Raw genomic sequence first — 14,555 nt, 5'->3', positions numbered from 1 at the left:
TTAAAATATTTCTACTTTGTTTAAAGCCCAGGCTAATGCTACCTCTTCGTTGCGCCAAGAAGAATCAAGGCAGAAGAGAAGATGGGGATATTTTGGGATGATCAAGGACTTTTTTTGGTAATTTCCAACTGTAATTTTACCTAATATTAAAAACAGACTAAAGATTTTTTTTTTAAATTGGTAACTCAAACATCTGGCATGTCTTGTTAATTCACAATTTATATTTTATCTAGAATGCAATACTGAGATGTATTTTTTTTTAAGAACTTTTTTTTTAATCTTTGGAGACTTATTATTTTTTTTTTAAAAAAAAGAGAAAAGTGATACCAGATTGTGATTGGTTAGAACTTTAAACGTGTATTGACAACTGCAGCAACATCCATTTTTAAAAAACTTTTTTTACAAAAATATTTTTATTAACTGATTTTGAAGAAATTAAAATATTTTTAATTCTCCAAAACACTCTTAGATAAACAAACTCTTCAGGAATAAACTTTTAAACTTTCTCTTTAATTTTGTTTAGATTAACTCAAGCAGCTCTGTATTATTTTATTTCATAACAAATCTTTAAAAAAAAAAAAAAAAAAATTATTTATTTTTTTTTTTTACAGATTTGTTATGAAATAAAAAATTTTCTTTGTTTTATAAACAATTGCGTTTTGATCACAAATGAAGATTTCAATTTTTATTCTTTAACAGCTTTGTAATAACACTTAATAACATGAATAATAACTATTGTTTTTTTTAAAAAAAATTAATCTCTCAGTTACCACCAGGAATTATAGAGATCAAAGAGAAAGTATAAACATTTTTTACTTAAAAGTTTATCTAAACATGCATAACACAAAAATATTTTGCTTCTTTTAAAGTTTCACACTATGTAACAACAAACTGGTAAAATTAATACTTATAAGCAGTTTAAAATCCCTAATTAATATATTGTATTTTAAAAGCAATTAATGATTTAGATTAACAGTATGGATTTCTTTGAAAGCAATTATTGAGATTAGCAGATGTTTAGATGAATTTTCAACACAAAATATCAGTAATTGCAATAAAATAAACCAGCATAAGGTTCAAACTTTTCCTATTTTAAACAAAAAATATTAATACATTTAACATTTTTTAAAATGGATTTATAGAAACAACAACTTAAAATAGTATAATATTTTAATTAGCAATAAAAAAACATTTATGACAAAATAAATATTGGTAATTTTTAATTAGAGAAAAGTATGGAAAATGTTCAAACTTTCTTCAAGAATATTGGTGCAAATATTGTCAGCTCTATAACAAATAATCATGAAAGTGTTCATGAAAAGGGCATAGAGAGAAAGTCCACTTGCTGTAAACATGATGCTTTGCTGATTAATTCTACAAACACTGAATGTGTGATTTTCAAAATACAACAAACATTTGTTTTATCACTACTAGAAGATCATCTGGTAATTGTCACCAATAGAAAAAATAAAGATGGTACAATACTCTCAATAACAGGCAATGTCAGCTTCAGAATTTTAAACCAAGATACAGAAGCCGTAATGAAGATGTTCAATATTTTCTATGAAAAAAATAGCAATAACCAAGTTATTATTAAAGATAAAATCGAAGAATTGGTTGATAATATACAAAGAAGAACTTCATCTAAGATGTCATCTGTAGATATATTGAAGTACTTAGATATTCTCCATCAAACTATAGAAAATAATTTACATCGCTGCCTGAAAGAATGGAACATTGAATTGTTATCATACCAAATGCAAGCAGAAGTAACTACGCAAAAAAGAAAAGTATATCAAGACAAGGAAAATAAGATAGCCTTGGGGGAGCAAAGCAAAACTGCAAGTAAAAACAATGAGTCTATGAAAAACAACATCATGAATAGGACACAACAATGGGTGTACAAAATACAAAACAAATGCCAATCCTTGCCAAATTTTGAAACAGTTTATGATGTAAACAGTAAAGTTATCGGGAAAAAAAATAGTGATTTTAACACACTTAATATGGATCCAGTTTTAAATCATAATAGAACAACTAAACAACTAAACAAAGAGAGCATGCCAACTTTAGTCAGAAGAGATATTGAAAAAGATTCGTTTTTAATGGACAGAAATACTAACATGACATTGAATTTGAACACTATTAAATCAGAGGAACAGTCTTTGGAAAAAAATTGGATATTTAAATCAACAGAGAAAATTAATTCAATAAGTCAAAAAAATATTAAAAAATCCGAACAAATCAAGGAAGAAAATTATCATAGTGTAATTGCAGTTAACAGTGCAGAAAAAAAGCATAATAAAGATGAGAATGAAAGTATTATGCTGAACCTGACATCTGATCAATCAGGAAATGAATTAACTTTACTAAACAAACAAACTAGTCAGTGTTTTTTATTGAACACTGATGGATCTGATCATGAAGATTGTAGAGTAGTACCACTACTATCTGATCATGAAGATTGTAGCCTTTTAACACCTTCTAATAGTATAAAAAAGAAAAGAAAAATTTATGATTTACCATCTCACAAAACAAAGCAAATTGGATCGGAAGTTATAATGGAATCAACAAAAAACAAAAAAGATATGGCAGAAGGAGATGGAAAACTATTTTGCATCTCACAATTACTGCACGATGAAGTTCATACAGAAAAAGATATAGATACAACATTATCTGCTTTTGCAAATCAAGATGATACAACTAAAGAAATAATAACAAACTCAAAAAATAATATCAAACAAAAGGTAAACATAGATCAAAGAACAACTGGTGATTTATTAAATGTACCTACAGAAAAATCTGAAGAACAAAATATCATACAAGTTGAGGATGAGCAATATAATCTAAAACAGAATTTACAGGATTTGGTCATTTCAACAACTGCAATTGAGCCAGTAGCAACATTTAAACTAGAGCTTTTGAGCAATTTAAGATTAGATACCAATACAGAGCAATCAAAAACATTTATTGTAGATTCAACAAATTGTAAAAGTCCACTACTCAATCAACCTCTTGGTATAAACTTTATACCAATATCAAAAACAACCACATTTCGCACTCTTAATCGAAATTTTCGAAAATTTCCTCAATTAACAATGCCACAGTAATTTTTCTCTCCTATTATTCAAGGTTGGTTGACTTGGAGAACTTAGTTGTCGATCTGTATTTATATTTATACTTAAATTTTTTAACAGTTTTTAGAGAATCATAATTATCGTTAACTCTTTGTTTTTTATTGTCGCGTTTTTTTTATTGTTAAGTCCCTGGTGTTTTTACAGGCATCAATTATTTATAACTGATGTTCTGTTAAAACTTCAAATTTGACTTTATTTGCTGTTTGGTCACAATTGTCTTTCATAGGTATTTTAATTTCCATAGGTGTTTTTCTCTTATGAAAATAAAGTTAAAATAAAACAATAGTTACCGTAGTTACTGTTATAGTTTTACTTTCTGAGAAATTTTATAAATATCAGAAACAGAAAAATTAGCTACATAAAAATTTAATTAGGAAATTTATCACATTATTCTATTTATTTTTTCAGAAAATAGATTTATGCTTCATTATTTTCGTTATTATATTTTTGTTTTAAGTAAAAAGAGAAGTCAAAGTAAAATTTATAGGTTTGATTTAACACTCTCTTCTGGGGTTAAAACCTGCATTCTGATTACACATATGATTACAAAATGTTTTTATTTCAAAAAAGGTACTTGTTAGTTAAGGCCTGATGTTAATGATTAATTAAACTGATGCTAGTTTATAAATTTTAAATAAACTTAAATTAAAATTTTATTTTCTCATATAATAAAACCTGTTTCCTTTTTATTAATTTATTGAAAAAAAAACTTTGGTTTGTAACTTTTGATTTTCACTCAAGATTAAGATGACCAGCTGTGAGAGTCAGGAAGAATCATAAAAATTTATCCCTAATAGGGATCTTTGATGATTTCCATAAAAGGAAAAGATCATAACTCAAATTCAAGGTGCAGCAAGGTTTTTATTAACAAAAAGGATTTAGAAATCAAAAAATTAGTTACCCTGGATTAAAGCAAAATTTGTTATTGTATTTTTACTTTAATTGCCTTTCTTTTTCTTGAGAAAAAAAGGAGTAATTATTATAAAGCAAGTGACACCTGATGAACATGGCAGGACAAAATAGAAATTTAATAGATCTGTAAGTTTGCATAAATTCTATAACTTACAGCAAAGTTATATCATAAAAAATGAGCTAAGTAAACAAAATAGAACTAGTGGCTTGCCATTAATATTATTTTTGAGTCACAAAATTGTGCCATATGCACAACAGATCAAGACAATAATAAAAAAAAGCCACATTTATTCCCAGCAATCATAATTGGGATTAAAACTTCATTAAACTTCATGCTGAGTACAGTGTGTGGACTGAAGTACAGCTGAGTACAGTTTGTATGTTCTGAAGCTGAGTATGGTTTGTATGTTCTGAAGTCCAGTTAAATACAGTGTATGTTCAGAAATACAGCTGAGTACAGTTTATGTTCTGAAATACAGTTGAGTACAGTGTATGTTTAGAAGTATAGCTGAGTAAAGTGTATGCTCTGAAAATTGTATTTATCTTTCCTAAACTTGCTGTAAAAATAAGAACAAGTACAAGTATAAACTTTTTAGATTTAATTTACAAATCTAACAAAAAGTATTTGATTAATCTATATAATTACATTAACTTTATAGGTCATTTTAAATTGGTTAAAGGTAGATGCAGTATACACACAAAAAGTTTTTGTAAATGTTTTTTTAATTTATTGAAAATGTCTTTTACAATAAATTTAAAAAAAAAAAAAATTTAAGAAGTTAAAATTAATTTAGATAAAACTTTTGTATTAAAGCCTTAGTTTGTGATTTTTAAAGAATTTAAAAATCACAAACTAGGACAAAATTTAACAAAATCATCAACTTACTTAGCTGATGATTTTGTTAAATTTTGTGTTAAATTTTTCAGAAGAAAAAATTAAACCTGAAATCACGATCCTGGATGGTAAGAAAATCTTTAAGATACCTAAATTAAATATTGAAAAGAAATTTTTATGAGTAAAATACCACTGTAAAAAAAGTAATGTTAAAAAGGACAGACACAAAAAAAAGAACAGACACACACAAAATACATATTTGCTAAAATATAATAACATAAAGAAAAAGATCTTACATCTTTGCAAGTTCAAAATCTTTGGCATCAAAATATAGTTGAGCAAATGCAAAAGCTTTAGACTTTTTCTAAAATTAAGCACCAAGCAATAAAATAATAACAAACGTAGAAAAAAATAACAATAATATAAAAGCCCTATATATTTACAAAAAAAGCAAGTACTATAATACCTCAAATGGGCTTTGCAACTGACTTCCAATTTTTTTCACATAATTCTCAACTTCATATGAGGTCATAAGACGTTTTGGAGTAGAAGGTTTAGCATTTGAAACATTGAACATTGTCAATAAATTTAAATGCAATTTAAAAACCAAGAGAATTTTTTAATGAAAACTAAACCTAAATCAAATTTTAAAAGAATTAACTAAATATTTACTTCAAACATGATAATGATTAAATAATAATAAAAAAATAATGTAATAAAAATAAAAGAACTTGTTTATAATGATTAAGTTTCAAAATTTTTTTTCTATCTTGAAAAAATAATTTAAAAAAAGCAAAAAAAAAAGTTACAAAAAATCTTTAAAAAAAAAAGTTAAATTTAAAAACAAAAAAATCTTTAAAATTATTTAAATAAATCAAAATACACTAAAATGTTTGATACACTGAATTGTCAAAATATTATATACGTTGCTAACCAAAAGTTTGGGACCACTTGAGAGATACATTTAAATATACGACTATTTTTAAATTGAACTATTTTTGAAGTCAAAATTTGTGAAACTAGTGTTGAAATACTATCTGCTATTTTAATATTGCACAATATAAGAAATTTAAATGTGTTCTTTAAAATGAAATAAACAACTCACAGAAATGAAATAAACAACTCACTATTAAAGTGTCAAAACAAACCTTTAACTAAAGTTAAAAAAACAGCTACAAAAAATAGAGCTGTTTGGTTGTGTTGCTATCAGAAAACCATTACTTTAACCTCAAAATAAGAAAAAAGACTAGAATGAGTCCTAAAGAATTGGGAAGCTGAAATTTTAACTCCTAACATCCTACCATGTTAATTTGTTAAGTTTCTTTTTTTTTTTCATAACATTCTTAAACTTTTGGTTGGCAGTGTAAACAAAAACATCCAAATACTTTCAAAGGTTGAAAGATTTTTTTAGAAATTCTCATTTTTTTAGAATACTCAGATTAAATCATTTTTGAAATTAGATTTCTCTAAAGATTGATTACTAGAAGATGTTAGATCGATATCTGTCATCAACAATCTATTTTTTGTTTCAACTGGATGTTCATGGTATCGAATTATCAAATTTTCTAATCCAGATTTTGTGACAGGATCTGGAGAACAGCGTATATAACTTCCATCAACTTCTGAAGGAACATATGCTGAATTTATAAGAATATCTTTAAAGCTTTTTATAAAAACTTGAGCATCTTCTCTGTTCTTGATTCCTAAGCATTCTGCCATTTTATTATCTGTATATAATTTCATCAGACTTTCTTTAAACCGTGATTGTAACTCTTTTTCCTCTTGTGTGCATGAAGAAGACTTATGTTTTACATGAGGTTCATGTACAATACTATGGTCAGTGGATATAGATTTACTGTTTTTCATTTGAGGTTCTTTTAGCTGAGTAAATGATTTGTTAATTTTCAACTTTGTTTCTTGTGCCAAACTTACCAGAAGGGTATATATACCCACCTGTCTACCATTTAGTATACGACAAGCCTCCTCTGCTTCATTAAGATTAGAATAGCTAACAAATGCAAACTTGAATGGCCAAGAAGAATTTAAACACTTTATTCTAACACCTTTCACTTCACCAGCACAAGAAAATAATTCTTTTAGTTGATCCTCATTAATTCCAGACTGTAGATTACCAACATGACATATGTACATCTTTGCTACTTTTTGTTTGAAACAATATCTTTTTTAATGCAACTAAAAATTTAATAAAATGAGGCAATAAAATACTGACATTTTAACATTTATTAAATCATTTCAACAGAAGCAACTAATAAAGCATGTCTGTGCACTAATTTTTACATGACAGCAGTATAGATAACTTACAGATTATATTTATGATAGTAAATCTAAAAATCATAATTATAATTAAAAACTAGAAGCTTAACAACGGAATCAAAGTAAATACTAAAAAAACTTTTAAAATACACTTCATTTTACATATTTGTATATATAAATAAAAATTAGAATTTATAACATACAATGTTGTGAATGTTTTTCGAGTATAACCCTGTAGTTAGTTTGATTATGAACAAATAAGAAGAATCTCATTTAATGTCATAAAATTTACTTTTAAAGCAGCTTTCTAAATTTCGAAACCAAAATTTGAAAGCTAAAGTTACAACTACCTTAAACGTGTAGTAATTTTGCATTAGAACCTTTTAGTGCTTCCATAGTGTTCCCGCACTTTTGTCCTGGTGCAACTTATCTTTAAGAGGTTCCTAAGGTTGTCCGTCCAGTTCTGAAAGTGAATAACATTGATGTGAATTTCTCACGTGCTGTAAAAAATGCATTCTAATAAATTATTATGGTTGTCGGAATTTTTTTAAATTAAAAAATGAACGAAAAAAAAAAAAAAACAACTAAGAAAAGCTCTACAAACATTCAATAAACTTTTCTTCGTTATCAAGTAAATGAAAAAGTTACTTTCATATCCTTTTAATTTGCGGGTAATGATTTGCGGGTTTTTAACTTTTTAATTAGCTCCCGCGAAAATTGGTAACTGAAAACATAAACTTTCCTCGCAGCACATTTTGCTTTATTTTGCTCCCTCATTGATTACTTTATCTTATAATGCTCTAGAATATCACTCTAGCTTATATCTTTTGTAATGTTTTTTTCTGATTTATCTTGTGACTGAACTTTCTCCTTCTGTCCAATTCTATTAGCCCTGGTTTACCACAAGTTTTTGAAACCATAAATACCATGTTATACTTTAAGTATGAAGAATGAGTGAGAGAAATAAGAAGAATGAGTGAGAGAAATATGAAGAATGAGTGAGAGAAATATGAAGAATGAGTGAGAGAAATAAGAAGAATGAGTGAGAGAAATAAGAAGAATGAGTGAGTGAATGAGTTGTGACTAAAAAAAGTTCAACTTTGTAAAAAAATTTCCTCATGAATTTTTTTAGAGGAAATATGAAAGGTCTAAACGTGTATTATTTGAGTATTAACTACACTGCCCAGCGGGATATTGAGTACTCTTGAATAAAGAAGTCTTTTACTAATCATACTCCAGGTTTTAAAAAAACCCGGAAAACTCGAGTTAAATGAAATTTTATGTCATAATGCCATCCTGCTGTTTCAGTAATTATTTCTTCACATTTCTTGAAATTTAGCTGTTTGTAGTTCTTAACAAATTCCGATGTGTTGGTAACTTGTTTTTTCCCCCAAACTCTTCGTCCATTATTACGCGAAGAACTTTATCAAGGACATGGTGTTGACAACCAAAAATGCTCTTAGAGCCAACTGTTACAATAGGCTCCAACGGCATTTTTCTTCTCTTTAAAAGATGGAGATTTTTTGAATTCGCAGCTTTCCAGCTGTACACCCGACTTATCCTTTGCTTTCTATCTAAAGATTATACAACCTTTTGTCCTCACTACAGAGACATTCACCATCTTTTTATGTGATGTCGAAAACTTCATTCAATGAATGATATTTTCCTTGTTTTGCACATTTATTATAGGTCTTTAACACAATAGTTCCGACGTCCCTGACAATTAATTAAATGCTGAAAACTGGCCTTCTAATTTTTAGCCTATTTATGCAACATATCCGGCCGTGCATTAAGTATGCCAAGGCCAAATTTATTCTATAGTGAATTATAGTGCACTTACCACGAAAAATGTGATGTAACTGAGACTTTTAACAAATACTTGCATTTCCTCAAGTTTACGCGTAATACTGCCTTGCCATGGCAAAAGGATGCAAGTCTCCGAAAGTCAGTTGAACTTTTATTTGGTATGGCAGGGGAGTATCCCGCTGGCAAGAGCAACTGCATTGAAAATACAGCGAAGGATGACAACTTTGTTGGTACTTAAAGTTTCATACCGGCGTACCGGCAACCATCAGCCAAAATACATAATCCATATATATATATATATATATATATATATATATATATATATATATATATATATATATCACAAAATTGATCAAGTTGGCAACTTAGTTTCTAACTTTCGTAAACCACCAACTGAGCGAGATTCTACCATCCCAAATTAGATTCATTCACTTCATGGAATAAAAAAAATTGATATGCTTCACGAATTCATCTCTTCAAATGGATTTAGTTTTCAAAGATATGAAAGTTTTGTTTTGTATTATCGTTTTTGTTTAATCTAATTGTTAAGTGATGATAACGATTCGCATATAAAACTACATTATAAAAGTTGTCATCTTTCACTTCCTCATTGGATTTAGAACCATCAACAATTGTAAGTTCACAAGTTTATCTATTTTAAATAGTTTGGTGTCTTATATGCACAACCTTGTTAAAGGGAATTCCTATTATTTAGCTTATGAACTTTCAAAACTAATCTTTTTCAAATCTAAAGGTCATCCTCCATATTCTTCACAAGTTACTGTTTCAAAAATTTTCATCATCTCAGGCTTATTCGCATCTTTTTGAACAACTTTCTTTTCCTTAAAAGTCACTAAAAGTATTAAAGAAGTATTAAAAGAATATAAGAAGTATTATGTTAAAGAAGTTAGTAGCAGGTTGAATTAACTCAATAAGATGATTAAAGTTATTGTTAAATGAGAAAAAAATAGGCAATGATTGTGAATACCACAGTAGTAGATTAACTGAACAAGATAAAGAGGGTAATCTCTACAAAGGAGTAAATGTCTTTATGCTTATTGGTCTCAAGTATTCAATACCTTATGTAGTTAAAACCATCCCAGAGATTAGTGTCATGAGAGATTTGGTTAAAGATGAAATAGAGGAAAGTTTAAATACATTAAGATCTGCTGGTTTTAGCATTCGAGCATTGGTTGCTGATAACTATTCGACAAATACCCTTACTTATTCAAATTGCTCAGCATTTTTGGGTCAGACAAACCAGAAGAAAATTTCTTTATTACTTTTAATGATCATAAAATTTATCTGATGTGTGATTGTGTGCATTTGCCAACTTTTTAGAGCTAATCAAATTATTTCTAAAAATTTAAGAAATAATTTGATTAGCTCTAAAAAGTTCATTTTGCCACCATTTCATAATGATTTTAATATGAAAGTGTCTGTAGGGGTTTTGCTTCATAGAGTATACGAAAAAGACAAGACTCTTTCAGCAAACTTAAGAAAGGCATATAAACTAGGGGAAAAGACTCTATATCCAGGTAACAATAAACAAGTTGCCAACTTGGCATTAAATACATTTCATGAAATAACTTCAGCTGCAATTTAAAATTATTTTCATAATGAATACTCAGCATCAAAATTTTGTAAACTCTTTAACTTATATTGGGTAGTATCCAATTCAAAAACCTGATATGTTTGGGGTGTGCTAAAATTTTATAAACCTGGAATCAGGAATTTCAGCTTGGTTTTATTTTAAGTTTCAAACTAAATCTAAGAACTTAAAAATGAAAAATAGCACCATATTAGTTCAATTTACCCTATTAATAACGGCATTCTGTAAGATAAAAAATATAACGTCCGATTTGATATTTTAATATATTAGTTAATGTTAATAGATAAAATGTATTTTACCTCACCATTCACTGCGCTAAAGAACAATTTTGTAATATGATTACTAAAAAACATTTTTTAGCAGTTTTGAGCTGTTTGTGTTGTCTGGCTCTTTTATAGCTTTTCCATAATGTATTAGTTCCCGAAGTTATTAGCCAATAAGATTGGATTGTAGGGACTACGCCTAATCTTATCTCATTTGACATTAATTTCTACTAGATTCGATATTCGAGTTTCACCGGAAGTTCGCAGAACACTTTAATAAATTTTGAGTTTGGTGGTTACGTTTGGTTTTCACAAACTTTTAGTTTGCTGGTTTGCTTTTGGTTTTTTCGTTTTTGATTTTTTACTAGTGCCAGCGAGCATTCTATTTTACATTCTATTTGTCTTTGTAACACTTATGTTTCGTTTTTTTATTTTTATTTCTTTAGGTTTTTATATATATATGTTAATTGGATATTTAGCATACAATTCGCAAAAATGCTGTCTTCCGACGAGAAGCAAATATATTTCATTAGGTAAATAAAATGCACAAACGCTGATAACTGTAGACGTGCATAACCAATGATATATATTAACTAGATGTCTAACTTCACATAAATTCCGTAAGAAAATGTGAAGCAAATTTTTGGAGGTTGTAAAACCGGTAGCCTCAGCAAAGAAGAAAAATTTCTAGCGATGTTTTGTTTTATTTTTGCTATTCGTTTTTCCGTAATATCTGTTAACCAATCAGATGCTGGTGGCAAAACAAGTTATTATCCAATCATATGCTGGTGGCAAAAAAAATTTGCTTCACTTTTTTTCGGAAGTTAGACATCTAGTTAATATATATCATTGTGCATAACCCTACTAATATGCTAAACAATATCCAGTTAAGGCTCAAGCATTTTAAAAATGATTGTTGCGATATACTATTTAAAAAATTAATTTTAGGTTATTTTTTTCAAAAAATTTCGAAAATTTCTTGCAGCACTTCCATTCACATTCTCGTAAATTAAAAATGAAATGACATGAAAGTTTATGAATGAGATTCCAAACCGTCAGTGCCGAGGGCAAAGGTTTTAAACACATTAACAATAGTACCTTTATAAGTTCAAATAAACCACAAAAAATCCTTTACTTCTGGAAACAAAAGTGGGTAATTACATTAAGTATTATCGACGAAAAAAGGATGAAACTCATAGGTGAAAAGAAAGCAGAAAATAGCAGTTTATTAAAGTTTATTTTTGATTTATCGCGAGGTAAGAATTATTTTGTTCTATCTACAAGTTTAATCGTTGGGAAAAAATTTTTGATTTTTTCTAAAAGTAAAAATTGTTTAAAGTTTTAGCTTTTATTTTTAAAGAAACAATAACTTATGCTTTAAATAATTTATGTTTAAGCAAATTATTTAGAAAAAAAATTTATAAAATAATGCGTATTTTAAAAGTTATTATTACTAACTAATATTAATAACTCATTTTCTCCCAACTTTTAAAATTGGAGATAGAACAAAATAATTCTAACCTCGAGATATGAAGGAAGAAATGTCCTCTTGTTCTTGCAACACTCATTGCTAAGAAAGTAAAATAACATCAAAATTATGTTCCTTGCAAAGAATAAATGAGAATTCTTCTAGGATCCTCGGAGATTTCATATGAAGTTGATAAGTTTTAAACCATTTACATAAACATAGGCAGTAGCTGCTTGGAAGAAAGTAACAAATCAATTATTTAAAAATTGCTTCGAAAAATGTGCCATTGTTGAACAATCAGAGTGACGACGATAAAAACGATAAACATTTCAGTTCTTTGTTTAATACAATTAGTTTGGCATTTCAAACTTCACTGTGCCAACAACATGCCAACTTTTATGGTCAAAGGTGAAGTTTAGTTTAGGGGAGTAAATCCAGTGATATCCTAATGTTCGTCAAGATCATTAAAAAAAAAGGTGAAGAAATAGAAATGACACGATAAAAATAATGCTGATGACATGGAAACTCTTTAATCAGTCCAACGTATTGCAGAGGATTAATAAACAGGTACATTTGAGCCGTACATTTACACTGTGAGATTAATTGCAAACCAAAGCTTTTCTAAAATATATAGGTTTTAAACAAACAATCAACCTTATGTAATCGTATTGAACAGCGTTCATTCACACTGAATAAGTGTGAGTAAAGTCGACTTAGAGGTCTGCAACGTTATACGTCCATATATGACTTCCTTAAAAAAGACAATTTCCAAGGCTTGGGCTGACTTCTTGGACGACTAAGTGTTGAAAACCTTTATTAGGTTTAGGCAGCCTGGAATCTGTCCGGGGCCGACGGAGCCCTTATCGACTAGAATTTTTCTTAACACATACAAGATAGGCCAGTTATTAAATTTCTTAAACCCCATCAAAACTGCTGAAGTTAAGTAACATTTATTTTTGTTTTTAATATACATATGTATATTACTTATTTAAAAGTACCGAAATAAAAATGAGTGCGAAAATAAGAGAAGGTCTTTTGATAATAAATAATATGTACAACTTTAGTTTCTATCAGCTTCTTCATTTATCATCCCGAAGCAAGAAAAGACAAGCTGATCTCAGCACTCAATGAGTATTTCGGTTTAAAAGTATCATTTTTTAAACCGAAATAAAAACTCAAATCTCAAATATAAACACGTTGAACCCGTTAGACTTGTTTTACTCAATCACTTTCAAGTTTGTGATCATGTTCCAAATGTTCAGAATGCCTAAATTGTAAATTAGCTTGCAGAATTGCGTTTTCTTGACGTAGTTTTTCTACCTGTTGACGCAAAACCTGGTTTTCTACTAAGATACGTTCTTGCTCTTTAATTGTTTCAGCCATTCGGTCATTTTGCGTTCGCAACTTTATAATATGATCAAGAGCTTTAGATAGAACACCACCTTTGCTAGTTCCCTGCTTTGATTGATCCATTTGGCAGTCTGGAACTACTGTTGCAAGTTTCATAATCCATGTGTTGATTTTGTCACGTCTTCTTCTTTCGACTAAAAACATGCATAAAAGCTCCACTAAAAACTACAAACAGTTCGAAAGATTAGCTTTAATAAGAATTGCCTTTAAATTAATGCATTGACTTTCAACTAGTTAACGAAAACCAAACAGTAGATTAGATTTTTTAACTGACTATGAATAAAAATAAAAGAAATGTATACCCTCATTATGAGTGGCTCGCCTTCTCTCGTCACGAGAAGACCTTGAGGTCTCCATTTTTCTGAAGAAAAAAAAACTCTTTAAAGAAAGTAAAAATCTCTCAAGTGAGGGATGTCTAAGTATGTGTGTATATTAAAGATAACATTTTTGCAACCCTTAGCTTAGCAAGATAAGGTTGATAAACTTTTGTATAAGAAAAATGAAATAAAATATCATTTCAATATCTTTTAAGAAAGTCACCCCTAAAATAAGAAATACATTTCGCATGTTGTATGTATTACATAACATACATGAATCAAAAATATCAACAGTGCTTACAAATGTTACAAAATGGCTTAGAATAAATCTAAGTTGTAAATTTTGCTTGTTTTTGCAAACATTGTAAAGTTCCTGCATTATTTTGCTTGCCCGTTTGGCACACTGATTGCTTCTTGGTATCTTAAATGGTAACTTACTATTAGGCTTAATATCATTACTATTGTTATTATCTTTACTATTATTATGATTGCAACATATTGACTCTAGGAAGCATTATGTT

The 14,555-nt window shown here is 28.3% G+C and overlaps 3 protein-coding genes across 6 annotated transcripts in view; all 3 read right to left on the bottom strand.

The window, feature by feature from the left end:
- Positions 1-5,534, bottom strand: part of LOC145191267 (E3 SUMO-protein ligase RanBP2-like) — a 34,242-nt gene extending 28,708 nt beyond the window's left edge. The window contains exons 1-3 of one of the 2 annotated variants that reach the window (XM_090067504.1): positions 5,351-5,534; positions 5,181-5,248; positions 4,992-5,033 (exon numbers count right to left, since the gene is read on the bottom strand). In XM_090067504.1, coding sequence (XP_089923630.1) covers positions 4,992-5,033; positions 5,181-5,248; positions 5,351-5,461 — 221 coding nt within the window. In that variant the 5' untranslated portion in view covers positions 5,462-5,534. Of the gene's footprint in view, positions 1-42; positions 141-327; positions 532-4,991; positions 5,034-5,180; positions 5,249-5,350 lie in introns of those variants that run through there. The other variant, XM_090067505.1, reaches the window with a different exon arrangement.
- A 668-nt stretch (positions 5,535-6,202) lies between these two features.
- Positions 6,203-7,834, bottom strand: LOC149882381 (uncharacterized). Of its 2 annotated transcripts, none has more exons than XM_090067506.1 (3): positions 7,763-7,834; positions 7,509-7,621; positions 6,203-7,077 (listed from the first exon to the last, which is right to left on the bottom strand). In XM_090067506.1, exon 3 carries the CDS (start codon positions 7,033-7,035, stop codon positions 6,319-6,321), a length of 717 nt encoding a protein of 238 aa, XP_089923632.1. In that variant the 5' UTR covers positions 7,036-7,077; positions 7,509-7,621; positions 7,763-7,834; the 3' UTR covers positions 6,203-6,318. The 2 variants fall into 2 exon arrangements, with proteins under 2 accessions (XP_089923632.1, XP_089923633.1); XM_090067507.1 differs by having other exon boundaries at positions 7,807-7,829.
- Positions 7,835-13,328: 5,494 nt separating this feature from the next.
- LOC145191434 (upstream stimulatory factor 2-like) overlaps positions 13,329-14,555 on the bottom strand; it is a 3,091-nt gene continuing 1,864 nt past the window's right edge. For both annotated transcript variants that reach the window (XM_080068536.2, XM_080068537.2), the window contains exons 4-5: positions 14,020-14,078; positions 13,329-13,851 (exon numbers count right to left, since the gene is read on the bottom strand). In XM_080068536.2, the coding sequence (XP_079924662.2) occupies positions 13,529-13,851; positions 14,020-14,078 (382 nt within the window). In that variant the 3' untranslated portion in view covers positions 13,329-13,528. The remainder of the gene's footprint in view (positions 13,852-14,019; positions 14,079-14,555) is intronic.

The sequence above is a fragment of the Hydra viridissima genome, unplaced genomic scaffold (assembly GCF_058129835.1).
Source record: "Hydra viridissima isolate aposymbiotic clone 2 unplaced genomic scaffold, HvirCarnegie_v1 scaffold_11, whole genome shotgun sequence".
NCBI lineage: Eukaryota > Metazoa > Cnidaria > Hydrozoa > Anthoathecata > Hydridae > Hydra > Hydra viridissima.
Note: the sequence above shows the minus strand (reverse complement) of the source record. Positions and strands in the feature narration are given on the sequence as shown.

Coding starts and splice junctions, on each gene's coding strand:
- LOC149882381 (XM_090067506.1), bottom strand. CDS start 7,035: ATGTACATATGTCATGTTGGTAATCTACAGTCTGGAATTAATGAGGAT.